Source organism: Pristis pectinata, chromosome 5, assembly GCF_009764475.1.
Source record: "Pristis pectinata isolate sPriPec2 chromosome 5, sPriPec2.1.pri, whole genome shotgun sequence".
Classification (NCBI taxonomy): Eukaryota; Metazoa; Chordata; class Chondrichthyes; order Rhinopristiformes; family Pristidae; genus Pristis; species Pristis pectinata.
This window is the reverse complement of record NC_067409.1, coordinates 895115-922928: the sequence shown is the minus strand read 5'-3', so window position 1 is coordinate 922928 and position 27814 is coordinate 895115. Positions and strand designations below refer to the sequence as shown.

At 53.7% G+C, this 27814-nt stretch overlaps 1 protein-coding gene across 1 annotated transcript in view; it reads right to left on the bottom strand.

Moving 5' to 3' along the window:
* Positions 1-15274: 15274 nt before the first annotated feature.
* scrib (scribble planar cell polarity protein) overlaps positions 15275-27814 on the bottom strand; it is a 138698-nt gene continuing 126158 nt past the window's right edge. Inside the window, exons 39-43 of the mRNA XM_052016028.1 lie at positions 25058-25197; positions 23737-23774; positions 22663-22737; positions 18678-18729; positions 15275-16570 (exon numbers count right to left, since the gene is read on the bottom strand). Of these exons, the coding sequence (XP_051871988.1) occupies positions 16428-16570; positions 18678-18729; positions 22663-22737; positions 23737-23774; positions 25058-25197 (448 nt within the window). The 3' untranslated portion in view covers positions 15275-16427. The remainder of the gene's footprint in view (positions 16571-18677; positions 18730-22662; positions 22738-23736; positions 23775-25057; positions 25198-27814) is intronic.

The window sequence follows — 27814 nt, the reverse complement described above, 5'->3', positions numbered from 1 at the left end:
GGTTTAAGATTATGAGAGGCATAGATAGTGTTGACAGTCAGAATCCTTTCACCAGGGTCGGAATGTCTAATACCAGAAGGCGTGCATTTAAACTGAGTTCAAAGGAGATGTGCGGGGCAAGTTTTTTACACGGAGAGTGGTGGGTGCCTGGAGTGTACTGCTGGGGTGGGGGTGGAGGTGGATACGATAGAGGCGTTTCAGAGGCTCTTAAACAAGCACGTGAATGTGCAGAGAATGGAGGGAGATGGACATTGTGTAGGCTGAAGATATTACTTTAGTTAGGCAGTTAATTACTAGTTTAATCAGATCAGCACAACATGGTGGGCCGAAGGGCCTGTTCCTGTGCTGCACTGTTCTATGTATGTTGCCAGGATTGGAGGGTGGGAGTTATAACGAGGGACTGGAGAGGCTGGGACTGTTTATCCTGCACTGAAGGAGGCTGAGGGGTGACAAGATATATAGGTATAGATAGGGTAGATAGTCAAAGTCTGTTTCCCACAGTAGAGGGCATTGGTTTATGGTGAGAGGGAGGGGGTTTAAAGGGGATCTGAGGGGTGAATGTTTCACACAGGGTAGTCAGTATCAGGAATGAGCTGCCAGGGGACGTGGTGGGGGCAGGAACAGTGACACCATTTAAGAGGGACCTGGACAGATGCTGGACTGAGGGGGGCACAGGGGGAGATGGAATTGATGCAGGTGTGGGATTAGTACAGATAGGTGTGATGGTCGGTACAGACACAGTGGGCCGAAGGGACTGTTTCTGTGCTGTACAATTCTATGATTCTGTGACTCCACATCACCTCACACTTATCAGGATCAAGTTCCTCCTTCCAATGTTCTGCCCAGCTTAGCAACTGATCAGTATCATGCAATAGCCTCTGACTCCCTCACCATCAACAACACTGCCAATGATCATATCATCTACAGACTTGCGATTCATTCCCCCTTACATTTGTGTACAATTGTCAATGTACACCTCAGCCAGCGGGGGTCCCAGCACCCACCCGTGGTGCACCACTGGTCACCCACTTCCAGTCACAAGAGAACCCTCCACCATTACCCCAGCTTCCTATAACCAGTTTTGGATCCACTTCACCAACGTGCCCTGGATCCCATGCAAGTCGACTGTGAGTTGTGAGTGAACACTGGAAGCTGTGGGTTTTCCCCGAACCTCTGGGTCAGTGCAGGAACTATGTGTTCTACGGCCGGTGACAGCAGTGGGTGCACGGCCGGTGCTGGGCTGTTGTCTGGCGTGGGGGGAGCAATCCACAGGGTGGCGGGGAAAAGTTCCCCACGGTTGAGTGTTGAATCAGTGGGATATCTGTCTGGAAACAGACCGCATGCGTGGCCTGTCAGGAGGGTCTGACCTGCACGGTGACACCAGTACCTGACACTCTGATCCTAGCCAAGAGTGGGTCTGCAGGCAAGCGGCTCTCAGAGACCCCGGGAGAACCATCGTACTTCAGGAGGAAGTGCTGCCCTTCCACATTTCACAAACCTCGGCCCAACTGACGGTTTGTTGAGCCATCAGGTCCTTTCCCAATTGTCAGTTGGGAGACACATTCAGCTGGAGGTGAAGCAGAAGTTTCTCAACCTGAGCCCACAGTGGCTCAATGGGACGTCCTGCTCCTCAGGGTAGGTCGGACGGGTGAGCCCCATCCCAGGGAGCTGCCTCCACAATGCAGACTGACTCCCAGGTCACGCGGGCCTTCACCAGTCAGGGAGGGCGCTGGAGCAGAGGAGGCCGAGGGGTGACCTTGCAGAGGTTTATGAAACCGTGAGGGGTGCAGAGAAGGTGGGTGAGCATACTTTTCCCCAGGGCAGGGGAGTCTAAGACTAGGGGCACTGGTTTAAGGTGAGAGGGAAAGATTTAAGGGGGACCTGAGGGGAAAAATCTTCACCCAGAGGGTGGTGGGCATGTGGAACGAGTTGCCAGAGGAAGTGGGAGAGGTGGGTACAGTTACAGCGTTTTAAAGACATTTAGTAAGGTCCATAGATGGGAAAGGATTAGAGGGGTATGGGCCAAACACAGGCAAATGGTGCTAACTCAGGAAGGCACCCTGGTCAGCATGGACGAGTTGGGCCAAAGGGCCTGCTTCTGTGCTGTATGACTGCAGGACTCTGCCTCTGTTGCTCTGCATTCCCAGTGTGAAGTTGTTCGACCTGCTCCCTCCCTCTGCACGCAGTATCCTGAAACACATGGGGAACTGTTCTGGCCCAGGACACAGCCATTCTGCCCACTCACTCTGTACTAGCTCTGAGGAGGGCAAATCCTCCCCTCCCTGCCCCTGCTGTCTAGCCCCTCTGGTACCCTCTCCAAGGCTTTGACAAACAGGATTCGGGAGAATCCAGAAATGTATATTGGAACCAAGAGGGTACCAGGTAAAGAACAGGTCACCTCAGGGACCAAAGGGGAAACCTGTGTGTGGAGACAGGGGGTATGAGTGGGACCTAAAATGAATGCTTCACCCTGGTCTGTATTCACCAGGGAGAAGGTACAGAGGATGGGGAGCTAGCGGTGGGATAGGATGATATTCTGGAACATGTATTAGGAATGATACCAAGATGGGTGGAGGGACAGGTCGTGCCGCGATGGACTCCAGTGTCAGGAAGTGTAGAGTGAGGCACTTTGGAAGGAAGAATAAAGCTGTAGACTGTTTTCTAAATGGGGAGAAAATTCAGAAATCAGAGGTGCAAAGGGACTTGGGGGTCCTAGCGCAGGATTCCCTAATGGTTAACTTGCAAGTTGAGTCCATAGTAAGGAAGGCAAATGCAATGTTAGCATTCGTTTCGAGAGGGTTAGAATATATAAAGTACAGCTGGGGCTTTTTGTGAGCAGTTTTGGGCCCTGTATCTAAGGAAGGATGTGCCAGCCCTGGAGAGGGTCCAGAGGAGGTTCACAGGAATGATCCTGGGAATGAAAGGGTTAACCCATGAGAAGCATTTGATGCCTCTGGGCCTGTGCTTGCTGGGGTTCAGAAGGATGAGGGGGGATCTCATTGAACCCTACCGGATACTGAAAGGCCTGGATAGAATGGAACCGGGGAGGATGTTTCCATCAGTGGGAGAGTCCGGGATCCGAGGAAACAGCCTCAGAATAAGGGGATGTCCCTTTAGAACTGAGATGAGGAGGATTTTTTTCAGCCAGAGGTTGGTGAATCTGTGGAATTCGTTGCCACAGAAGGCTGTGGAGGCCAAGTCATTGGGTGTATTTAAGGCAGAGATTGATAGGTTCTTGATTGGTCAGGGGGTTAAGGGTTACGGGGGAGAAGGCAGGAGAATGGGGTTAAAAAATCAGCCTTAATTGAATGGCGGAGCAGACTCAATGGGCTGAATGGCCTAATTCTGCTCCTATATCATATGGTCTTATGAATGGAGGAAGTGTTAAAGATATCGGCACACATTATAGGGTCATAGAGCTATACAAGAGGGAAACAGGCCCTTCATCCCAACTGGTCCATGCCGGCCAAGATTCCCACCTAAGCTAGTCCCATTTGCCTGTGTTTGGCCCATATCCCTCTGAACCTTTCCTGTCCATGTATCTGTCCGAATGACTTTCAAATGTTGTTATTGTACCTGCCTCAACCACTTTCTCTGGCAACTTGTTCCATATACTGACCACCCTCTGGGTGAAGATGTTGCCCCTTAGGTCCCTTTCAGATCTCTCCCCTCTCACCTTAAACCTATGCTCTCTAGTTCTTGATTCCCCAACCTGGGAAAAAGACTGAATGCATTCACCTGACCTATGTCCCTCATGATTTTATACCTCTATAAGGTCACCCCTCAGTCTCCAACACTCCAAGGAATAGTCTGAGCTTGTCCAACCTCTCCCTATAACTCAGGCCCTCGAGATCTGGCAACATCCTCGTAAATCTTCTTTACATTCTTTCCAGTTTCATGGCATCTTTCCTATAACAGTGTGACGAATACTGTCCACAAAACTCCATGTGCAGCCTCACCAACGACTTATACAACTGCAACATATCCCAACTTCTATGCTCAATGTTCTGTCTGGTGAAGGCCAGCGTGCCAAAAGCCTTCTTCACCACCCTGTCTATCTGTGACACCACTTTTCAGCACGGCCCAGGGCCCTATCGTTCACTGTGAAGTTCTTCCCTGATTTGTCTTCCCAAAATGCAACCCCTCGCCCCTTGCATGAACTGCCAAAGGAAGTGGCGGAGGGGGGTACAGCTACAATGTACAGGTACTTGGAAGGGAATGGAGGAGAGGGATCCGGGGCTAATACAGACAAATGGGATTTGCCTGTTTCTGTGATTCTATAAAGGTCTAGGCACTGAGCTCCATCAGATAACCATCCTCTGACCTCCCCTTGTAACTGTGCCACAAATTTGAAGTTTGTGCCGCTGATCCCTGAACCACTGGGAACTGCTTCACCTTTTCCCAAACCCTGACTCTGTCCCCCTCGATGAACCTTTCCCCCAAACTCCTTTACCCTGCGGAGAACAAGACCAACCTCTCCAGTGTAACCCTGCATCGGGCATCCCTCAGCCAGAACCTTCTGAGTGGATCTGCTGCATACCCTCCCTGGGACCTCCCCAGCCCCAGAGGGTGGAGACCAGAACTGGACACGATGTTCCAGTGTCCCACCAGCTTCAACACGGTGTCCCTCCATTTCTGGTGCCCAGATCCTGTCTCGCCATGTCCCCACATGGTCAGGGCACGCACGCAGCCCCACTCTTGGACAGGGAAGGTTTAGAAGGCTATGGGACAAACGCAGACAAATGGGACTAGCTTGGTTGGGAATCTTGGTCGGCATGGACCAGTTGGGCCGAAGGGCCTGTTTCCGCGCTGTATGGCTCTCTGGTTATGACTCACCATTTTGCTGACTTTCCTTCTTCTCCTTTGTGACTGAGTGCGTGGCTTCCCAGTTAAACTCCACCTGCCACTTTGCATCGATTTCTCCAGCTTCAGGTAACCCCTCTCCCCTCTTCTCTTTCCCCTTCCCCTTTGTCCTCTCTCAGTTGAGGCCCCCTCACCCCTTCCCTTTCCTCTCCCCCACCCATCTATTCCCCACCTCCCTGCCATTACTCCATGCTCTTCTCCTGCTGGGATTCCTTTTTCTTCAGCCCTTCACCTCCCAGCTTCTCACATCATTGCCTTTTCACCTGTCAACACCTCCCCCCCCCCCACCCTCTTCCTTTCCAGTCCTGATGAAGGGCCTCGACCTGAAATGTCAACTATTTGTTTCCATCCACAGATGCTGCCTGACCTGCTGAGTTCCTCCAGCACTGTGTGTGCGTGGCTCCAGGTTCCAACATCTGCAGAATCTCCTGTGTCTCACTCTGCCACTTCTCTGCCCATTCTTCTACCTACCTACAACCTCCTGCCCCACCATGCAGCGTGATGCCAGGACTTGTGCCATCTGCAGCAGCACACCATCTGCTGCAGGAACTCAGCAGGTCGAGCAGCATCTGTTGGGGGAGAGGAATTGTCGACGTGTCTGGTCGAAACCCTGTATCATGCCTTGTACCACCTGTAGTTTGGATCCAACACAGCCACGTCAAAGTCACTCATACACGTCTGAGAGCCCAGTGGCCCCAGCACAGACCTGCAGGGGTCCTCTCTCGGCCATCCTCTGCTCTGAACCTCAACTGCTCCCCACAACTCTCTGCTTCCCCTTTTTATGCCAAAATCCTTCGATTCCATTGGCCACACAGTTGTGTCGGTGACACATCATTGCAGCAGGTAGTTTGTGTTCCCTGTTGCTGTGTAGGTTTCCTCCAGATGTCACAGTGGTACAGCACAGAAAGAGGCCCTTCGGCCCATCACACCCACCTTTTTGCCCTTCTCCACTAATCCCATTTCCCTGCATTAGGACGGTATCCCTCTATGCCTCGCCGTGTAAATGGCTCTTCAATGTAGTGATTAGATCTGAATCCACCACCTCGTCTGGCAGGTAAGCTCCAGATATAACCCACTCTCTGTGCGAAACTTACCCCTCAGATCCTCTTTAAAACCCCTCCCACTCACCTTAAACCTGCGCCCTCTGTTTCTGATACCCTTACCCTGGCAAAAAGATTCCGATGATCTACCCTGTCTATGGCCGTTATAGACCTCTATCAGGTCACCCCTCAGCCTCATTCGCTCCAGGGAAAACAAACGCAGCCTGTCCAATCTCTCCTCATTACTAAAGTCCTCCAATCTGGGCAATGCCCTGGTGAATCCCCTCTGCACTGATCTCCAGCTCCATCACATCCTTCCTGTAGTGTGGTGACCAGACCTGCACTCAGTGCTCCCAGTGCGGTCTGACCAGTGTTTTGTAAAGTTGCCAACACAATGTTCTAACTTTTGTTTTCTCTGCCCTGACCTTTGCGGACAGGCATGCCCCATGTCTTCACAGAGATTCACCTGCACCTCCTCCAACCTCTTCTACGGCATTCAGTGCTCCCCATGTGGCCTCCTCTGCATCTGTGAGACTGGCCACAGACGGGCGACTGCATTGCCGAGCACCTTTGGTCCATCCGCCGTGGCCTTCTGGAGCTCCCAGCTGCAGCCGCTTTAACTTCCCTCCCCATTCCCACATCAACCTGTCTGTCCTCGGCCTCCTCCACTGCCAGGGTGAGGCCAAGTGCAATCCAGAGGAACAGCCCTTCATATTCCCCCTGGGGTGGCTACACACCGACGGCGTGAACATTGAATTCTCCAGTTACAGGTAACCTGCTCCCCCTCTGTCCCTTTTCTCCCTCCTCCTGATCCACCCAGTTCCTCTTACACCCACCCACCCCCCATCACCCTGTCTCTTCCCCCTCCCCCTCCCCCTCCCATCTGCCCATCACCCACACACCCCTCCCACTGGGTCCCCTCCCCCTGCTCCCACCTGCCCTCCCCACCTCCCGTTTCCATGCTCTGCCTTCCTCTCCTATCAGATCCCACCATCTGCAGCTCTTTGTCACCCCCACCTCTCACCTCCCGGCCTCCATCTCCACTCCTCCCTCCTCACCGGGATCCACCCATCACCTGCCAGCTGCTCCCCCCTCCCCCCAGCCTCTTTATTCTGACTAACTTCCCTCTTCAGATGAAGGGTCTCGGCCCGAAACATCGACTCTCCGCTCCCCCCAGAGACGCTCCCGAGCCCAGTTCCCCCACAGATGGTGCCTGAGCCCAGTTCCCCCACAGATGGTGCCTGATCCCAGATCCCCCCACAGATGGTGCTTGATCCCAGATCCCCCCACAGATGGTGCCTGAGCCCAGTTCCCCCACAGATGCTCTGGAGCCCAGTTCACCCACAGATGGTGCCTGAGCCCAGTTCCCCCACAGATGCTCTGGAGCCCAGTTCACCCACAGATGGTGCCTGAGCCCAGTTCCCCCACAGATGCTCCGCGGAGTCCAGTTCCCCCACAGATGGTGCCTGAGCCCAGTTCCCCCACAGATGCTCTGGAGCCCAGTTCCCCCACAGATGGTGCCTGAGCCCAGTTCCCCCACAGATGCTCTGGAGCCTAGTTCACCCACAGATGGTGCCTGAGCCCAGTTCCCCCACAGATGCTCTGGAGCCTAGTTCACCCACAGATGGTGCCTGAGCCCAGTTCCCCCACAGATGCTCCGCGGAGTCCAGTTCCCCCACAGATGGTGCCTGAGCCCAGTTCCCCCACAGATGCTCTGGAGCCCAGTTCCCCCACAGATGGTGCCTGAGCCCAGTTCCCCCACAGATGCTCTGGAGCCCGGTACCCCCACAGATGGTGCCTGAGCCCAGTTCCCCCACAGATGGTGCCTGAGCCCAGTTCCCCCACAGATGGTGCCGGAGCCCAGTTCCCCCACAGATGGTGCCCGAGCCCGGTTCCCCCACAGATGGTGCCCGAGCCCAGTTCCCCCACAGATGGTGCCCGAGCCCAGTTCCCCCACAGATGGTGCCTGAGCCTAGTTCTCCCACAGATGCTCCTGAGCCCAGTTCACCCACAGATGGTGCCTGAGCCCAGTACCCCCACAGATGGTGCCTGAGCCCAGTTCCCCCACAGATGGTGCCGGAGCCCAGTTCCCCCACAGATGGTGCCTGAGCCCGGTACCCCCACAGATGGTGCCCGAGCCCGGTTCCCCCACAGATGGTGCCCGAGCCCAGTTCCCCCACAGATGGTGCCCGAGCCCAGTTCCCCCACAGATGGTGCCTGAGCCTAGTTCTCCCACAGATGCTCCTGAGCCCAGTTCCCCCACAGATAGTGCCAGAGCCCAGTTCACCCACAGATGGTGCCTGAGCCCAGTACCCCCACAGATGGTGCCTGAGCCCAGTTCACCCACAGATGGTGCCTGAGCCCAGTTCCCCCACAGATGGTGCCTGAGCCCAGTTCCCCCACAGATGCTCCCGAGCCCAGTACCCCCAGCAGCTAATTGTCTGCTGCAGATACCTTCGCCTGCAGTGTCTCGTGATGCCATTTTCACGTCACCGTTGTTATTGATTTGACCCACATACCCCACACCCCCAACCCCGGTTTGATCCCCACCCTGGCCGAGGTCTGTGTGGAGTTTGCACATTCTCCCTGTGACAGCGTGGGTTTCCCCCGGGGGCTCCAGTTCCCTCCCACAGCCCAACAATGTGTGGGTCAGTGGATTAATCCTCTGCTGTAAATTGCCCCCAGTATGTGGATGAGGGGTGGAAGGAGCTGTTGGGAATGTGGGCTAGTGTAAATGGTTGGCACAGACTCAGTGGGCCGAAGGTCCTTGTTTCTGTGCTCCATCGTCCTTCCCAAGACATTCATTCCTTGCAACAAACAACGTGTCGAGCAGCGCCTGTAGGGGAAGAGGAACGGTGGATGTTTTGGGCTGAGAGCCCACAGCAGGACTGCAGTGTGGCCAGATTCAGCCTCGCACTGCGGCGCTGGATGTCACACAGATCTGCTTCCCGACACCAGGCTGGGAGACCAGAGTGATGGCTGAACATGGAACGACACCCTCACACGACCCATTTCCAGGAGTCCTGTTCCATACAGAGGATGTTCCCCCACCGACACAACCACCACCCCCTGCCCCCCTGACACACCCTCTCCTGTTAGGAGGCGCAGAATGATTCCAAATTCTGAAAAACCTACCCCACAGATCCTTTCAAAACTCCTTTCTCTCAGCTTAAACGTGCCCTCTTGTTATTGAAGCCCCTACCTTGGGGAAAAGTTCTGATTACCCTCCCTGTGCCTCTTATAATCTTAGACATTTCTATCAGGTCTCCCCTCAGCTTCTAGCTGTGATTTTGTTGTTTCAATGAATGTGGGCTGCAGGCCGAGCCAGCATTTCATTGCCCATCCCTCGCAGCCCTTGAGGTGGTGCTGGTGGTGAGCTGCCTTCTCGAACCGCTGCAGCCCTCGAGGTGGTGCTGGTGGTGAGCTGCCTTCTCGAACCGCTGCAGCCCTTGAGGTGTGGGGATACCTACAGTTGGGGAGGGAGTTCGTGTTTAGACCCAGTGACAGTGAAGGAACGGCGATATATTTCCCAGTCAGGTCAGTGTGTGGCTCCGAGGGCAACTTCCAGGGGGTGGTTTTCCCCGTGCTGTTCCTGCCCTTGTCATAGTGCACTACAGCATAGAAACAGGCCCTTCGGCCTATCTAGTCCATGATGGCTTGGTTTTCTGCCTAGTCCCATCTACCTGCACCCAGACCATATCCCTCCAATCCACTTACCTATCCAAACTTCTCTCCAATGTTATAATTGACTCCGCATCCACCACTTCCGCTGGCAGCTCGTTCCACACTCGCACCACCCTCTGAGTGAAGAAGTTCCCCTCAGATTCCCCTTAAATATTTCACCTTTCACCCTAAACCTATGACCTCTAGTTCTAGTCTCACCCAACCTGAGGGGAAAAAGCCCGCATGCATTCACCCTATCTATACCCCGCATGATTTTGTATACCTCTATAAGATCTCCCCTCATTCTCCTGCGCTCCAGGGAATAAAGTCCTAACCACACTAGCGTGAGAGCAGGACCACTCAGGGACAAAGGAGGGGATTTCTGCCTGGAGCTACAGGAAGTGGGCAAGGTGCAAACTGAGTGCTTCACATTGGTATTCGCCAAGGAGAGGACATAAAGATAGCGAGCTCAGGGAGGGGCATGTTGATATTAAGATGGAGGAGGTGTTGGTGTTCTTGAAGAGCATTAAGGGAGATAAGTTCCCAGGGCCTGATGGGATAAGTCCCAGGATACTGAGAGAGGCAAGAGAGGAGATTACTGGAGATCTTTGAGTCCTCTCTAGCCACAGGTGAGGCCCCAGAGGACTGGAGAATAGGCAGTGTTGTTCCTCTGCTTAAGTAGTTCGGTAGAGACAAAGCAGGAAATTATAGCTTGGTGAGCCCTACACCAGTGGTAGGGAAATTATTGGAAAAGATTCTTAGGGATAGGATCTACTTGTGGGGACAGTCTGTGTGGCCTTGTGTGGGGTGGAGGTCAGGTCTTACTAACTGGATTGAGTTTGATGATCAATGAGGGCAGGGCAGTGGATGTTGTCTACCATGGACTTCAGTAAAGCTTTCGACAAGGTCCCTCCTGTTTGGCTGATCCAGGCGATGAAGGCAGAGGGTTGTGGTGGAGGGGTGTTACTCTGTCTGGAGGTCTGAGGCCAGTGGTGTTCCACAGGGAGCAGTGCTGGGACCTTGGTGGTTTCTGATATAATACAGCACGGAAACAGGCCTAAAAACTCAAGGGGATTCATTTAAAAGGGACCTGAGGGGCAGCTTCTTCACACAGAGGGTGGTGGGTATGTGGACCGAGCTGCCAGAGGGAGTGGGTGAGGCAGGTACATTAACAACATTTAAGAGACATTTGGACAGGAACATGAACAGGAGGGGTTTAGAGGGAAATGGTCCAAATGAGGGCAAGTGGGACTAGCTTGGTGGGCACCATGGTCAGCATGGACCAGTTGGGCCAAAGGGCCTGTTTCCATGCTGTATAACTCTATGACTCAATAACTTGTCCATACCAACCAAGGTGCTCACCAGTTAGTCCTATTTGCCCGCATTTGGCCCATATCCTTCTAAATCTTTCCTATCCACGTAACGGAGGTGCTGGAGGTCTTATTCTGTATGCATAAAGGTAGACAAATGTCCAGGATTTGTGTATTGTAAGCTGGGGAAAACATGTTGTACCTTTAAATACTAAAAGAAAAGTCTAGCAACTACAGGCCAATGAGCCTAACATCGGTGATGGGTAAGTTATTGGAGAGGATTCTGAGGGACAGGATCTACAAGCATTTGGAAAGGCAGGGACTGATTAGGGATAGTCAGCATGGATCCGTGTGTGGGAAATCGTGCCTCATACAACATAGAACAGTACAGCACAGGACAGGCCCTTTGGCTCACAATGTTGTGCTGATCTAAATTAGTAATCAAATGCCTAACTAAACTGATCTCTTCTGCCTACATTTCCTGCATATTCATGTGCCTATTGAAGAGCCTCTTGAATGCCCCTGTCGTATTGAATTAGATCAAGTTTTTGAAGAGGTGGCCAAGAGCATCGACTAGAGCAGGGCAGTAGGCAAGGTCTACATGGACTTTAGCAAGGCCTTTGACTAGGTCCTGCATGGTAGCCTGGTCCAGAAAGTTAGATCATGTGGGATCCAGGGTGAGATAGCTAATTGGATACAAATTTGGCTTGGTGGAAGGAGTCAGAGAGAGGCAGTGGAGGGATATTTTTCAGACTGGAGGCCTGTGACCAGCGGTGTGCCTCAGGGATTGGGGCTGGGGGCACTGCCATTTGTATTATCGATTTGGATGAGAATGTAGCTGGCATGGTCAGTAAGTTTGCCGTGGCAGTAAAAGTGGTGGTATAGTGGGCAGTGAAGAAGGTTGTCAAATATTACAAGGAGCTCCTGATCAACTGGGTCAGAGGGCCAAGGAATGAGAGATGGAATCTGACTCAGAGAAGTATGAAGTGTTGCATTCAGAGGAGTTACATTTGAGCAGACAAACCAGAGCAGCACTTGCACAGTAACTGGCAGGGCCCCTTAGAGTGCTGTAGAACAGAGACCTAAGGGTACAGGACATCATTCCATGAAAGTGGTGACACAGGTAGACAGGGTGGTGAAGAAGGCATTTGGCACACTGGCCTTCATCGACCAGGGTATTGAGTGTGGAAGTTGGGACATCACATTACAGTTGTACAATGGTACTGCCACAATTTGCAGTACTGAATACAGTTCTGGTCACAGAGGAAGCGACAGAGGGTGAAGAAGAGATTCAAGAGGATGTTACCAGGACTGGAGGAGAGACTGGACAAGCTGTTTTCACTGGAGCAGAGGCTGAGGGGTGACCTTATATAAAATCATGAGGGGCACAGGTAAGAGGAATGCAGACCTTTTCCCAGGGTAGCAGAGTCTAACACCAGAGGGCATGGGTTTGAGGTGAGAGGGGAAAGGTTTAAAGGGGAACTGAAGGGCAACTTTTCTGCACAGGAGTACAAGGTTAATGGCAGGATTCTGGGTAGTGTGCAGGAGCAGAGGGATCTGGGGGTTCATATCCACAGATCACTGAAAGTTGCCTCACAGGTGGATAGGGTAGTTAAGAAAGCTTTTGGGATGTTAGCTTTGATAAGTCGTGGGATCCAGTTTAAGACCCACGAAGTAATGATGCAGCTCTACAAAACTCTGGTTAGACCACATTTAGAGTTCTGGTCACCTCATTATAGGAAGGATGTGGAGGCGTTGGAAAGGGTGAAGAGGAGATTTACCAGGATGCAGCCTGGATTAGAGAGTATGAATTATGCGGAGAAACTAAGGGAGCTCGGGCTTTACTCATTGGAGGGAAGGAGGATGAGGGGAGACATGATAGAGGTATACAAAATATTAAGAGGAATAGATAGAGTGGACAGCCAGTGCCTCTTTCCCAGGGCACCAATGCTCAATACAAGAGGGCGTGGCTTTAAGGTAATGGCTGGGAAGTTCAAGGGAGATGTCAGAGGGAGGTTTTTCACCCAGAGAGTGGTTGGTGCATGGAATGTGCTGCCTGGGGTGGTGGTGGAGGCTGATACGTTGGTCAAGTTCAAGAGATTGTTAGATAAGCATATGGAGGAATTTAAAATAGAGGGATATGTGGGAGGAAGGGGTTAGATAGTCTTAGGTGTGGTTTGAAGGTCGGCTCAACATTGGGCCGAAGGGCCTGTATTGTGCTGTATGGTTCTATGGTATGTGGAACGATCTGCCAGAGGAAGTGGTAGAGATGGGTACAATTACAGTGTTTAAAAGACATTTGGACAGGTACATGGATAGGAAAGGTTTAGAGAGATATGGGCCAAATGCAGGCCAATGGGACTAGCTGAGGTAGGAAGCTTGGTCAGCATGGATAATTGGGCCAACTGTATGACTCTGTGACTCGAAAACTAGGGTGAGAGAGAGGATTCTTAAAGGGGATCTCAGGGGTAAATTTTAAGTTAAAGAAAGTGACTGCATCTGATTCCACCCCACCTCCCCTGGTCATCAGATATCAACCACTCTGTAAAAAACTTACCCCTCAGATCCCTGTTCAAACTCCTCCCTCTCACCTTAATCCTCTGCCCTCTTGTTCTTGATACCCCTCACCTGGGAAAAAGATTTTCACTGTCTGCTCTATCTATGCCTCTCATTATCTTACATACCTCTATCACATGACCCCTCAGCCTTCGACACTCTAGGGAAAAGAAGTGCAGCCAATCTCTCCTCACAACTAACCACCACTTTGCACAGCAATGGACTTTTTGTTCTGAGTTTCCCGTATAATTTATGTTTTTCTTGTGCCTCAAGAAGGCACATCCATCACCAAGGACCCTCACCACCCAGGACATGCCCTCTTCTCGTTACTACCATCGGGGAGGAGGTACAAGAGCCTGAAGACCCACACTCAACGATTCAGGAACAGCTTCTTCTCCTCTGCCATCAGATTTCTGAACAGCCCATGAACACTACCTCGTTATTCCTCTTTTGCACTGTTTACTTATTTTTGTAACTTACAGTAATTTTATGTCTTGCACTGTGCTGCCGCAGAACAACACATTTCACGACGTCTGTCAGTGATAATAAACCTGATTCTGATTCTTCATCCTGAATAAATGTTTCACCTCTCTTCCTTCACCCTACCATTCTTTCCGTGTCTCAGTGGGACAGACCTATCCAGAACCCCATGGAAGTGTTCCCTAAACAACCTCCACATTTCTTCTGTGCATTTGCCTGAGAACATGTGTTCCCAATTTATGCTCCCAAGTTCCTGCCTAACAGCATTGTAATTAGCCCTCCCCCAATTAAATACTTTCCCATATCATATGCTCCTATCCTTGTCCATGGCTATGCTAAAGGTCAGGGAGTTATGGTCACTATCTCCAAAATGTTCATCCACCGAGAGGTCTGTCACCTCCGGCTGGTCCGCCTGCCTGCCCGTCTTCCATGCTTATGTGCATGTGTGGGTGTCCTTGGAGTACGCGGTTTCCGCGGGCATCCTGGTTGAGTTCTGCGCTCGGCGGGCCCCTCAGGGGATCGTGTGTGTTGTGGATGGTGAAAATGTGATTCTTATTTGAAGTGCTGTGTGTTGTGTTAGCTGCTGTTGTGTTGTGTGTGTTCAGATAGCATTCTTTTACCGTAGTTCTGTAGCTGCTTAGTTTGTTTCTTCTCTTCTGTTGTAGTGTATTGACACTGGTTATCCTTTTTTCTAGTGCTTTTAGTTAATAAAGGTTTATATAATAAAAAGAGGTGTCACCTGACCAGGTTCATAGCCTAGTACCAGATCCAGCATGGCCTCTCCTCTCGTTGGCCTGTTTACATACTGTGTCAGGAATCCTTCCTAGACACACCTAACAAATTCTGCCCCATCTAAATTTTTTGCACTAAGGAGGTGAAATCTGGGCAACACCCTGATGAATCTCCTCTGTGCTTTGTCCAGCGCATCCACATCCTGGTGGATGGTTGGTGCGGACTTGATGGGCCGAAGGGCCTGTTTCCGTGCCATATCTCTCTGTGTACCGCAGGCTGCTATGGGAGGTTGGCGAGATTGTCACAACATGTGCCCCACTCCATGTCACGGTAAACAATTCCCAGAAATCCTCAGCCTCCCTGTAGCACTGCAGCTGGTGATACCCATCCGCATCCCACGGAGGTCCTGAATCCGGTGAGGCTTCCCGTCTCCCTGACGGACACATACGGAGGTCAGACGCAGCGAGCTCCCTCCACCGTAGAGTCTGGGGGTCCCACATTGGACTCCTCTGTCTATGGGCTGGGCGGACTGCACCCTGAGGGACTGGTTAAGGATGGAAGCCCCGCCCCTGACGTGGTTTAGATGTGAAGAGGGCTGTCAGTCTCGGCAAGAAAGGTTGGAACATCAGGGCCATTTGTAAAATGAAAGTAACCTTTAATGAACCCTGGAGAACAAAATATAGGTCTTTGGTTGTACAAAGTCATTAGTTCCAGTGTGAGGTGAGCTGTCAGCCCCAGAAGCAGCAGGAAGCTGCTGCCTTTAGTGTAGTGACTGGGGCTGGCTGCTGCCCCAGGGATCACTGATTCCCACAAAACTCCTCGTCACAACTTAAAATCAAAGCCAGTGGAGGGACATTTTCAGACGGCCCTGAGCGCTGTCGGCTGAAAACTCCTTCACAGATCATCTCTAACAAATCACCCCGTTAGCAGCACAAACAAACCTACACACATCCGAGTCAGGGTCTCTACATAAAGCAATCAGCACTCAGCCCAATCGTCCCACACACCCTGCCAACGCTCATGGGGAGGGGCCCCTGTCCCTACTGGGGTGAGGCAGGATCTAACTGCCCCTCACCCATCCCTCAGGGTGGGGGGGGGGGGGGAGTGGATACAGTCACCAGGGGTCCCACTGACCCTCACCATCCCACACGGGGGAATACAGTGACCAGGGGTCCCACTGTCCCCTACCATCCCACACGGGGGGGATACAGTGACCAGGAGTCCCACAGATCCTCTAATGGAAGCCTCCCCCACCCCCACCCTGAATTCCCCGACCACGATTAGCTGGGGGGGGTTGCCCGGTGACCTCTGGGACCCCCGACTCAGCCATACCAGCAGCCCCCAGCTCAGGTGACGGGTGTCCCCCAGCGCTGGAGTAAGACACCAGGGACCGAGCCCAGCCGTCCACTGGGCCCGGCTACTGGGAGTGGATGTTCAGGCCTGCCCCTCCCCTCCCCATGAGCCCAAGGCAGGAGCTGGGACCCCCTGTGCCGTGCCTCTCCGCACTACAGCCCAGACACCGGACATGCCACCACTACAAGGTCCCGGGGCCACAGCCCGGACAGTCCGAGGGACACCTGTAGCCCAGGACCAACTACCAGGTGACCTCTGGGCCTCTAACCCCTCCCAGCCCACCCCCCCCCACCCACCTGCTCATTAAAAACCGTACAAAATCCTACGGGATTAGTCTCTGCCAGAAATTAATATCCGATTCAGCTAAGACAGGAAAGAAGAGTCTGTAAGATGTGCAGTGTGGGAGCGTGTCCTCGGCAGGGGCTGCGGCTCACGTGGGGGCCGTGGTCTCCGCCGTCCGTGGGTGGGGCGCTACTGGACGCTTCTGGCTGTAGGTGCTGAGGGTGCCCAGTGCCAGCAGGGTCGGCACAGCCGGGCACTCTGTGTCCTCTCCATCCTCAGCAAGGCGGGCACCTGGGGAGATAGGAGCCACAGTCAGCTCCATGGTCAGCTGTAGAGACACTGTGTCCTCCTGGGGGGGGTTCTGGTGAGGAGGGGAGGAGGGGGGGGAGGAGGGTCCGGTCAGGGGGTACAGGAGGCCTGACATGCCCTGAGGTCCTGGGGCAGTGCCACTGCTGTATGATTGGTTCCAGTGGTCTGTTGTGGGAGCCCAGTCCCTGTCCCAGTCCCAGAGTCACACCCTGACCCCCTCCCACTCCGTGCCCCCCTCCCGCTCCCCTGTCCCGGGCCCAGAGTCACACCCTGACCCCCTCCCACTCCGTGCCCCCCTCCTGCTCCCCTGTCCTGGGTCCAGAGTCACACCCTGACCCCCTCCCACTCCGTGCCCCCCTCCCGCTCCCCTGTCCCGGGCCCAGAGTCACACCCTGACCCCCTCCCACTCCGTGCCCCCCTCCCGCTCCCGTCCTGGGTCCAGAGTCACACCCTGACTCCCTCCCACTCCGTGCCCCCCTCCCGCTCCCCTGTCCTGGGTCCAGAGTCACACCTTGACCCCCTCCCACTCCGTGCCCCCCTTCCGCTCCCCTGTCCTGGGTCCAGAGTCACACCCTGACCCCCTCCCACTCCGTGCCCCCATCCCGCTCCCGTCCTGGGTCCAGACTCACACCCTGTCCCTCTCCCGCACACCGTCCCCCTCCCGCTCCCTCTCCCACTCCCTGTCCCCCTCCCTGTCTCCATCCCACCTATGGGTCGAGGTCCCAGCACAGGTTCTAGCTCCCACAGTAACAGTTAAACCACACGGGGTTAACCTGTTCAACACATCACCAAACACTTCCACATATTCATTAGTTGAAGGGTTAAGCAATTAGCTGAAGTTATGTCGACAAGGGTGCTGGCTCCTTCCACACCGCAAGAACCCACAAGCTGTAACTCATGCCCAGCAGCTCCTGAGCACTGGTGGTTGGGACATAGGGGACTGCAGACCCACAGGCTGATGGGGCAGCGTCACATCCCCACAGTGGTGTCCTGAGGAGGGCAGATACAGGAAGGCAAGGGGTGGGGACGGGGACAGGGGCTGGACGTTAGAGTGATAGGGATGAAGGAGGGGTCGCAGAGACAGTGTAGGGCTGGGGGGGAGGGTTACAGAGACAGAGAGGGGTGCAGGGGTCAGAGGGAGGGGTGCACGGTGTTGCAGGGAGGGGTGCAGGGGGTCACAGACGGGGAGGGGTGCAGGGGTCACAGAGGGAGGGGTGCAGGGGTCACAGACGGGGAGGGGTGCAGGGGTCACAGACGGGGAGGGGTGCAGGGGGTCAGGGGGAGGGGTGCAGGGGGTCGCAGACGGGGAGGGGTGTGTGAGTTCATAGGCTATATGTCCAGATGTTGAGAACTGGGCAAGTTCTCTCCCCACACCACAGCTCCATGTACACACACACAGACGCACACACACACGCGCGCACACAGACACACACACACACACGTGCATACACACACAGATACACGTGCACGCAGACGCGCACACACACACGCAGACGCGCATACACAGACGCACGTGCACACAGACGTACATCACACACACACACAGACGTGCATACACACACAGACGCACACACAGACACACACACAGACACAGATGCACACACAGACACAGACGCGCACACACACGGAGGCAGACACACACCCTCCCAGTAATCGGCAGCTCCTTAACACAGCCACTCTGCTGGAGGAGAACAGGTAGTGAGTGTTGACAGAACCCGGAGGGAGGGGGGTGGGGCTCCCCACAGCACCAAGCAGGGTGGGGGGGGGATAGGGAGCCCAGGGAGCAACACTGGGGGGCGGGGATGTGCTGGGGCAAGGAGATGGACAGGGAGAGGGTGAGAGGGTGTTGGGGGAGGGGTGGATGATGGGGAGGGTGATGGGGGTCGAGGGGTGGGAGGGGATGGGGAGGGGGTGTGATGAGGGGGTGACGGGGAGGGGGTTGACAGGGAGGGGTGATGGGGAGGGAGGGGTGACGGAGGAGGGGGGTATCGAGGGATCTGTTGCCTCAGTCTCTATGCCGACAGTGTACCTGAACTGTACACACTGCCAGTGATTCCCCCCCACCCACCCACCCACGAACCCCCCTCACCTGAGGCACTGACATCAGTGATGCATGTCCCATCCTCCAGGAGATCTGGTGACTGCAGGGGAGAGACATGGAGTTAGTGAGCTGCTCATGGACCACCTGCCCATCCCCTCAGGGTGTGGGGACCACCTGCCCACCCCCTCAGGGTGAGGTCTCAATCCCACCACCTGCCCAGAGGAACAGGCACCACTCAGTACCACCTGAAATACTCAGACCCACAGCCACCGCCCTCACTGAATGTTACGAGTGGGACGTGTTGTCTGCTGAAGGTGTGGAGACATCGGGAGGTCCCAGCTTCAATGATCAGTCTATCTGAATCTTGTCTGAAAGATTCAATGTGTGACCCTCCCTCAGTACTGCCCCTCCCACAGTATCGCAACTCCGTTAATTCACCACTGCAGATCCAGTCTTGATGGTCTGTCAGGTTCAGTGTGCCCTGTCCTCGGCAGACATCCCTGCAGTGAGTGTCCCTGTGAGCTGCTGCCTGACACCCAGTGTGTGCTTGGAGTCGGAGTGCTTTGCCCACTGCTCTGGGTCACTGTTTAACCTCCACACTGAGCCCTTCCCACCGCTCCTTGTGTAACTGCACCTCGCTGGTTCCCCACTCACTGCTGCCGGACATGCGGTGGGTTCGTACTGTGTCACCTCTATAGCAGTTTCACTGGGACTCCCCACAACAACATGCATTTATAGAATGCCTTTAACATCCCAAACAGCAGAGAAGATGTGCACGGAGCTATGGAACGAGAGGTTAGGTCGTGTGTGAGCACTTGGTAAAAGGTTCGGAGAAATGTCCCTGCAGAAGTGAGACACAGAGGAGCCCAGCAGCAAAGCCAGGGATAAGGTCCGGAGTGCCCCTGAGGTCAGTGCCAAGATCCAGGGTGGCTGTCGGGCTTAAGGACATCCTGGGACAGCGAGGGGTGTGATGGTGAATAATGGTGCAGCATCTGTAAGGACTGGTCAATGAGAGCTGGTGGGAGGGAGGAGGCCAAGGTTTCATACAGCTGTACAGCACAGAAACAGGCCCTTCAGCCCATCTCCTCCATGCTGTTACTTCTATCCACGCTAATCTCATTTACCTTCTACGACCTTCCCATCTAAGAACCCTTCCAAATGTCTGTTAAAAGTTGTAATTGTACCGGTCTCTACCACCTCCTCTGGCAGCTCATTGCAGATACCCAGCACCCTGTGTGAAAAACACCCCTCAGAGCTACTTTAAATCTTTCCCCTCTCAACTTAAACCTGTGCCCTCTCATCCCGGACCCCCTATCCTAGGAAAGACTGACTATCCAGCCTTAGGTTGGAGAGCAGATCAGTACACAACATTCCAGATGAGGTCTCACCAGCACCTTACAAACATGAATACACCATTACCAGTTTAATTCTCAAACTCTTCTTGCAATGAAGGCCACCAACTGTTTGCTGAACTCACTGGTTAACTCACACCCAGGGCCCCCTGAACACAAGGACATTTCAATCTCTCGCCATTTAAATAGAACATTCTCTCTTTCTGTTTCTCCTCCCTCACGTTTCTCCACATGTTCCATCTGCCAGGTCTTTGCCTGTTCCCTTCCCCTGAAGCCTCTCAACACACTCCTGATTGCCACACAGTGAAGCTGGATATATTACAGGTGATGCTCTCACCCACTGGTCACAGCCTCCCAACAACAGTGAGCCGTCCCCTCCTGTCCATTAACCAATTCTCAACCCACCCCAGCAACGTGCTTCCTGTTACATTTCAGCATCTCCTGTGTGTATTCTTTTCAAGGGCTTGTGAAATTCCAGAAGCAGCTCATCCAGTGGTTACCCCTACTTATTCTGCCAGTTGAAACCGATCGATAAACCATGATATCTGAACTCCAGGCCGACTCTGACCAAGGCTTTTACTACCTTCCAACTCTCGTTACCATTTCTTCACCAATACGTCTTCTGCAACAGGTTACAATTCCATTCTCTCCACCTCCTTCCTGAACTCATGAGGTTACATCTGCACCTTCCAAACTGGGAACAGTTGTAGAATCCACGGGATGTTGGAAGGTTTAATCCAATGACCCCAGTACCTTGGAGACACACAGATACTGTGATCCGGAGCAATCAGCAACCTGCCGCAGCATCTCAGCGGGTTGAGCAGCATCTGTGTGGAGAGCAATGACCGTCCTGATGCAGGGCTTCGTCCTGAATTACTGACAACTCCTTTCCCCCACAGATGCTGCTTGACCCACCGAGTTCCTCCTGCAGATTGAGTGTTGAACCCACTACCTTCGTGGCCACCTCCTTCAAGACCCTGGGATACAGATCATCGGGTCTCCCAGCTGTAAGGCTCCTTTCTTTGGTCACTCCCACTGAACACTTCCTTTACCTTCTCATTGATGAGCACAGCTGGACCATGTTTGATGCTGGGTTGAGAACATACAACAGTACAGCACAGGAACAGGCCCTTCGGCCCACCATGTTGTGCCAAACTAATTAAACTAGTAATTCAATGCTTAACTAAACTAATCCCTTCTGCCCACACAAGGTCCACGTCTCCATTCCTTGCACATTCATGTGTCTATCTAAGAGCCTCTTAAACGCCTCTATTGTATCTGCCTCCACCACCACTCCAGGCAGCACATTCTAAGCACCCACTGCTCTCTGTGTAAAAAACTTGCCCCACACATCTCCTTTGAACTTTCCCCCTCTCACCTTAAATCCATGCCCTCTAGTATTAGACATTTCAACCCTGGGGAAAAAGATACTGGCTGTCTACTCTGTCTATGCCTCTCATAATCTTCTATCAGGTCTCCCCTCAGCCTCCGGAGCTCCAGAGAAAACAGCCCAAGTTTGTCCAACCTCTTCTTATAGCATATGCCCTCTAATCCAGGCTGCATCCTGGTAAACCTCTTCTGCACCCTCTCCAAAGCCTCCACATCCTTCCTATAATGGGGTAACCTGAATTGAATGCAATACTCCAGATGCGGCCTAACCAGAGTTTTATAAAGCTGCAACATAACTTCCTGAGTCTTGAACTCAGTGCCTCCACTAATAAAGACAAGCATGCCATATGCCCTCTTCACCACCCTATCAACCTGTGCAGCCACTTTCAGGGAGCTATGGACTTGGACCCCAGGATCCCTCTATACATCAACACTGTTAAGGGTCCTGCCAAACTCCATTTGCCATTTCTCTGCCCATACCTGCAACTGATCTGTATCCCGCTGTAACCTTTGGCAATCTTCTACACTATCCGCAACACCACCAATACAATTTACAAACCCATCCTTCCAGATTTTCATCCAGGTCATTTACATACATCACAAACAGCAGAGGTGCCAGTACAGATTCCTGAGGAACACCACGAGTCACAGACCTCCAGCCAGAATAAGTCCCATCGACCACTACCCCCTGTCTTCAACAGGCAAGCCAATTCTGAATCCTGACGGCCAAGTCACCATGGATCCCATGCATCTTGATCTCCTGGATGAGCCTCCCATGAGGGACCTTGTCAAACGCCTTACTAACATCCACGTAGAGAACATCCACAGCTCTCCCTTCATCGATCTCCTTTACTGGAAGGTAAAGGTGGCAGAGAGAAGGTGAGAGTGATCGCAGGGTGGGGAGTTCGGGGCTCAGAGCTGGGAACTAATGCCACGTTTCCCAATGAGGTGACTGAGGGCAGAACCTGTGAAGGGAGAGGCTCGAGGGCCCAGCAGGGGTGACGGTGTGGGAACAGGATGGGAAGCCTTTGCTGCTCGTCCTCTGTCCACAACATGTGGTCACGGCCAAGTGTCTCACCCTGACCCAAACCTTCTGAGCTGCCGAGCCCTAGAACACAACACCAACAAGCACATGCCACGTCACGGGGGACCCATAAAGCAACACAACAGCAAGGCCCTGAGCCCAAGCCCACCCAGCATGCTCTCCCTCAGCAGCATGCCGACAGAAGCACTGCCCCATCCACGGCCTTGGGAGCACACTGGCACTGAGGCACGCAGCATGCAGCTGGTACCTGGATCTCGTAAACCGGTTTGGAAGATGGGATGGCTGCAAACTGCCGGTAATCAAACTTCTTTTCTGACCAGGACTGTAGGGTAAAGAGGAGTGAGAACAGGAGAGAGAAACAACCAACACTCGGTCGGGGCAGCACACACAGGGAGGTGTGCACGTATGTGTGCACACACAGGGAGGTGTGCATGTATGTCTGTGCACATACAGGTGCACACGTACATGCATGCACACAGGGCAGTGTGCACCTATGTGTGTGCACACAGGGAGTTGTGCATGTATGTGTGTACACAGAGGGCCCTGTGTATGTACATGTGCACACATGGAGGTGTGCACATATGTGTGCACACACAGGGCCATGTGCATGTACATGTGCACACACAGGATAGTGCGCATGTACATGTGTACACACACAGACAGCCGCACACAAACACAGGCATATGCAGACACAGGCACAGCCAGGAATGATAGAACACGTGTTCTATGGTAGAACATGTGTGAGAGCGCACACACACAAGGGCACATGCATGCATTGACCAGGCATGTGTGCACGCACACACACATGTACACAGGACTGAAGAGGTAAGTGCATAAGTTAAACATGAGGAGATCTTAGTGGGAACCCTGGACATATGGCCAACAGCACTTGGGATTGGCAGGAAAAGGGGAGAGAGCTGGGATAGTGTAAGAGAGAGTCCTGGGAAGGAATGGAGCAGACAGACACACACACAGGCTGAAGCAGGAAACGGAGAACAAACTGCAGGGTGAGGTGGGGAAAGAGTGTGGGTCAAGGGGAGCAAACTGCAGTGGGTGGCAGGGCAGACAGCGCGGGGAATGGGGAGGGGGGAACAGGGAGAGGGAGAGCGCGGGGAACGGGAGGGAACAAGCGGGGAGAGGGAGAGAGGCAGAGTGCGGGGAATGGGGAGAAGGTGTGGGGAGAGAGAGTGTGCGGGGAACAGAGAGGGGGTGGGGAACGGGGGAAGGGGAGTTGAGGGGAGGGGACAGGGGAGTCCTGTGCACCACCCAATACCGGAAGCAGTTACCCTCAGTACACAGACACACATACAGACTGACTCACCAGTCTCCCGGGAGAGGTCACACTGCGAGGGCTGTGATCTGAAACACAAACAGTGGGCAGGAGGCTTACACCAGGAACCGTGGGTCAGCAGAGGTAAGGGGGCTTCCCAACGGGGACAGGGTTCACGATTCGGGGGGATGTGGTGAAGGAGGGAGATGGAGGTCACACCTCAGGCGGGGGAGTCCGGTTCACAGTGAGGGTCCACTTACCCTCCAGTGGAGGGCTGAGGGGTTACCAACCATCTGGATTAAAAATTGGCTCGGGGACTGGAGGGAGAGGGTGGTGGTTGGCTGTTGTTTCTGGGAATGGAGGCCGGTGACTAGTGGTGTGCCCCGGGGTTGGTGTTGGGACCCGTGTTATTTATATCAATGATGTGGATGTGATCAGTAAGTTTGTGGATGAGATGAAATTAAGTGTTGTTGATAGTGAAGAAGGTTGTCGTAGATTACAGGGGGACCTTGATCAATTAGGGAAGTGGGCTGAGGAGTGGCGAATGGATTTCAATGCAGATAAGTGTGAGGTGATGCATTTTGGAAAGTCAAACCAGCGTAGGACTTGCATTATGAATGGTAGGGCACTAGGGAGTGTAACAGAACAGAGGGACCTAGGAGTACAAGTGCATAGTTCATTGAAAGCGGCATCACAGGTAGACAGGGTGGTGAAAAAGGCATTTAGAACGCTGGCCTTCATCACTGAGTATAGGTGTTGGGACAATATGTTGCAGTTGTATAAGTCGTTGGTGAGGCCACACTTGGAGCATTGTGTACAGTTCTGGTCACCCTGCTACAGGAAAGACGTGGTTAAACTGGAAAGAGTGCAGAGAAGATTTACGAGGATGTTGCCAGGACTCGAGGGCCTGGGTTACAGGGAGAGGTTGGCCAGGCTGAGTCTTTATTCCTTGGAATGTAGGAGAATGAGGGGCAACCCTATAGAAGTGTTTAAAATCATGAGAGGCATAGATAAGGTGGATGGAACAGTCTTTTCCCCAGGGTAGGGGAGTCCAAAACTAGGGGGCATAGGTTTAGGGCAAGGGGAGAGATTTAATAGGAACCTGAGGGGCAACCTTTTCACCCAGAGGGTGGTGAGTGTATGGAACGAGCTGCCAGAGGCAGTGGGTGAGGCAGGTACAACTGTGTCATTTAAGAGGCACTTGGATAGGTACATGGAGGGTGGGGCTGGAGGGATATGGGCTGAATGCAGGAAATTGGGACCAGCTGGGTGGGCACCGTGGTCAGCATGGACTGGTTGGGCCAAAGGGCCTGTATCTGTGCTGGATTGCTCTGTGACTGTATGGTGGAGGGTGAGGGGAGGGGTTACCTACCCTCCAGTGGGGTGGGTGAGGGCGTTGCCACGGGCGAGGGTGACTCAGAGAGGTGGTCGAGAGGGCTGCGTTTCCTGGTCTCCTTTGACTTGGCGATCACCATCTGTGCCTTGAGGGCGTCTTGTTCCAGAGACTTCATCCTGGGGGGGAGAGAGCGAAGGGGAGGTCACCAGGGGATAATGACACATGGGAGGGATGGGCACAGCCCCCCAGCTCAGCCCCTTCTGTCCCTGACACACGGGAAGGGTGGGCACAGACCCCCAACCCCTGGCTGTGGGCTCACCTCTCCCCCAGCCGCAGGGTCTGTCCGCCCACCTGCCCAAGGTGCCCATGAACCGTGGACCTGTCCCGCGGGGTGGGGTGGGATGAGGGGGGTGTACGGGTGCCCACGTACTGTGGGTGTGGGACAGGGGGGTGTACAGGTGCCCACGTACTGTGGGTGTGGGACGGGGGGGTGTACAGGTGCCCACGTACTGTGGGTGTGGGACAGCTCACAGCCTGTCCCAGGGCAGTGTCCACAGCCAGTAGTGGACACACCAGCACGGTGCCATTATCGGTGAGCACCGGGCTCCCCCAACACTGCCACATTGCTGTAACCTCAGCTCCAGGCTCTGGTGCAGCCCCCTCCCCACAGCAGGCATCCTGCATCCCAGAGAGGGACAGGGAACCTGCAGGGTATCACTCTGAGCTGGGACAGGGTCTGACCTGAATCAGACCTCACTGTGGAGGCAGGGAAGTCCATACTCCATGCCCACCCTGCACCGGGACAGCAGTCTGTCCCATCCACTCGATCCGAAGCACAGGATGCATGTCCTCTCCCCATGCAGCCCAGGTTAGACGGCAGCAATGACAGCCAATTGTCCCACACACACTCAAGTCGGAGGTGAGCGTATAGTGGGTGCAGAGACCGCCAAAGTCCCAGCCTGCACACCACACACTGACCTGAAACCCACTGTCACACTGGGAACTGACCAGACTCCATTCTAATACTACAGGGCATGCACTTAAGGTGAGGGGGATAAGTTCTAAGGAGATGTGCGGGGCAAGTTTTTTCCACAGAGAGTGGGGGGTGCCTGGAATATGATAGAGGTGTTTAGGAGGTTCTTGGATAGACACACGAATGTGCAGAGAATGCAGGGACATGGGCATTATGCAGGCAGAAGGGATTAGTTTAATTTGGCATTTAATTGCACCTTATTGCACTGCACTGTCTCTGTAGCTGGGACACTTCACTCTGCACTGTCATTGTTTTTACCTGTACTACATCAATGCACTCTGTACTGACCCAATGTAACTGCACTGTGTAATGAAATGATCGGTTTATAAGAGAAGTTTTTCACTGTACAAGTGACAATAATAAACCAATACCAATAGCCAGTTAATTAGTCTGGCGCAGCGTGGTAGGCTGCAGGGCCTGGTCCTGTGACCACAGAAGGACTGAACCACAGCAGATGTGGTCACGAGGAGCACTGATTCTACACTGACTCCAGTCTGTTCCACTCCAGAGTGACACCAGGGTTACCAGGCATGGGGGGTGACCGTACCCCTGTACCTGGTGTGGGGAGTGACCGTACCCCTGTACCCGGTGTGGGGAGTGAGTGTACCCGGTGTGGGGAGTGACCGTACCCGGTGTGGGGAGTGAGTGTACCCGGTGTGGGGAGTGAGTGTACCCGGTGTGGGGAGTGAGTGTACCCGGTGTGGTGTGAGTGTACCCGGTGTGGTGTGAGTGTACCCGGCGTGGGGAGTGACTGTACCCGGTGTGGTGTGAGTGTACCCGGCGTGGGGAGTGACTGTACCCGGTGTGGTGTGAGTGTACCCGGCGTGGGGAGTGACCGTACCCGGTGTGGTGTGAGTGTACATGCTGTGATACCACCGTCTCTACACCACATACTGCTGAGTGTGCTGGGAGCTGCTGTTACCACAGGGAGATCTCCGCACTGGGGAGAGAGGACGCAGGAACCCAACAGTTCAGGAGACATTGCTCAGACGGACCTTCCTGACCACCTGATAAAGCTCCACAAACCAGGAATTGGGAACACAGGATGTAACAGCGAAGGGGAAAGCTGCAAATGTGAGTGCCACAGACGGGGCCCAAATCCCCACCAACTCCTCCCTCAGCCCCACCCTCCTGCCCCGTCCCCCACAGCCCCCGATCCTAGAAATGTCCAGGAATCCATCGACCTCTGTTGGACATAAATTGCACACCGAGCCTCACGGCCCATGGGTGAGTGAATCCCCAAGGTTCAGTCTCTTCACATCAGCCCTGCATGGCCTTGCCCTTATTCAGAGCTGGTGCTCCCTGGTTCTACACTGCTACTGGCACACAATACAGAACTAAATTGCATTTACTTTAATGCAAGGAGTCTGACCAGTGCGGTTGATGAATGAAACTAATTAATGCGGACTGAGAGACTGTCGCCAACACTGGGACAAGGTTGAGGGACGGGATGGACTGACAACCCAGTGTCCCAGGGTACTGAACTTTCAGATGAGACGGGGGGGGGGGGGGGGGGGGGGGGGGGGGGGCTAAAAGAGGAGGTTGCAGTGCACTGTTCATAGGAGATAGAGGAACAGATATACACACACAAACAGCAGAGAGATGTGATAAAAATAGGGTCATAGGAAATAGGGATTTCAATTTCCCAAACACCTTCTGGGATTACCTCAGTTTAAAAGGCTCAGAGGGGGTGTAACGTTTGAGGTGTGTCCAGGAGAGGTTTTTGACACTGCATAGACAGACCATCGAGGGAGGGGCAT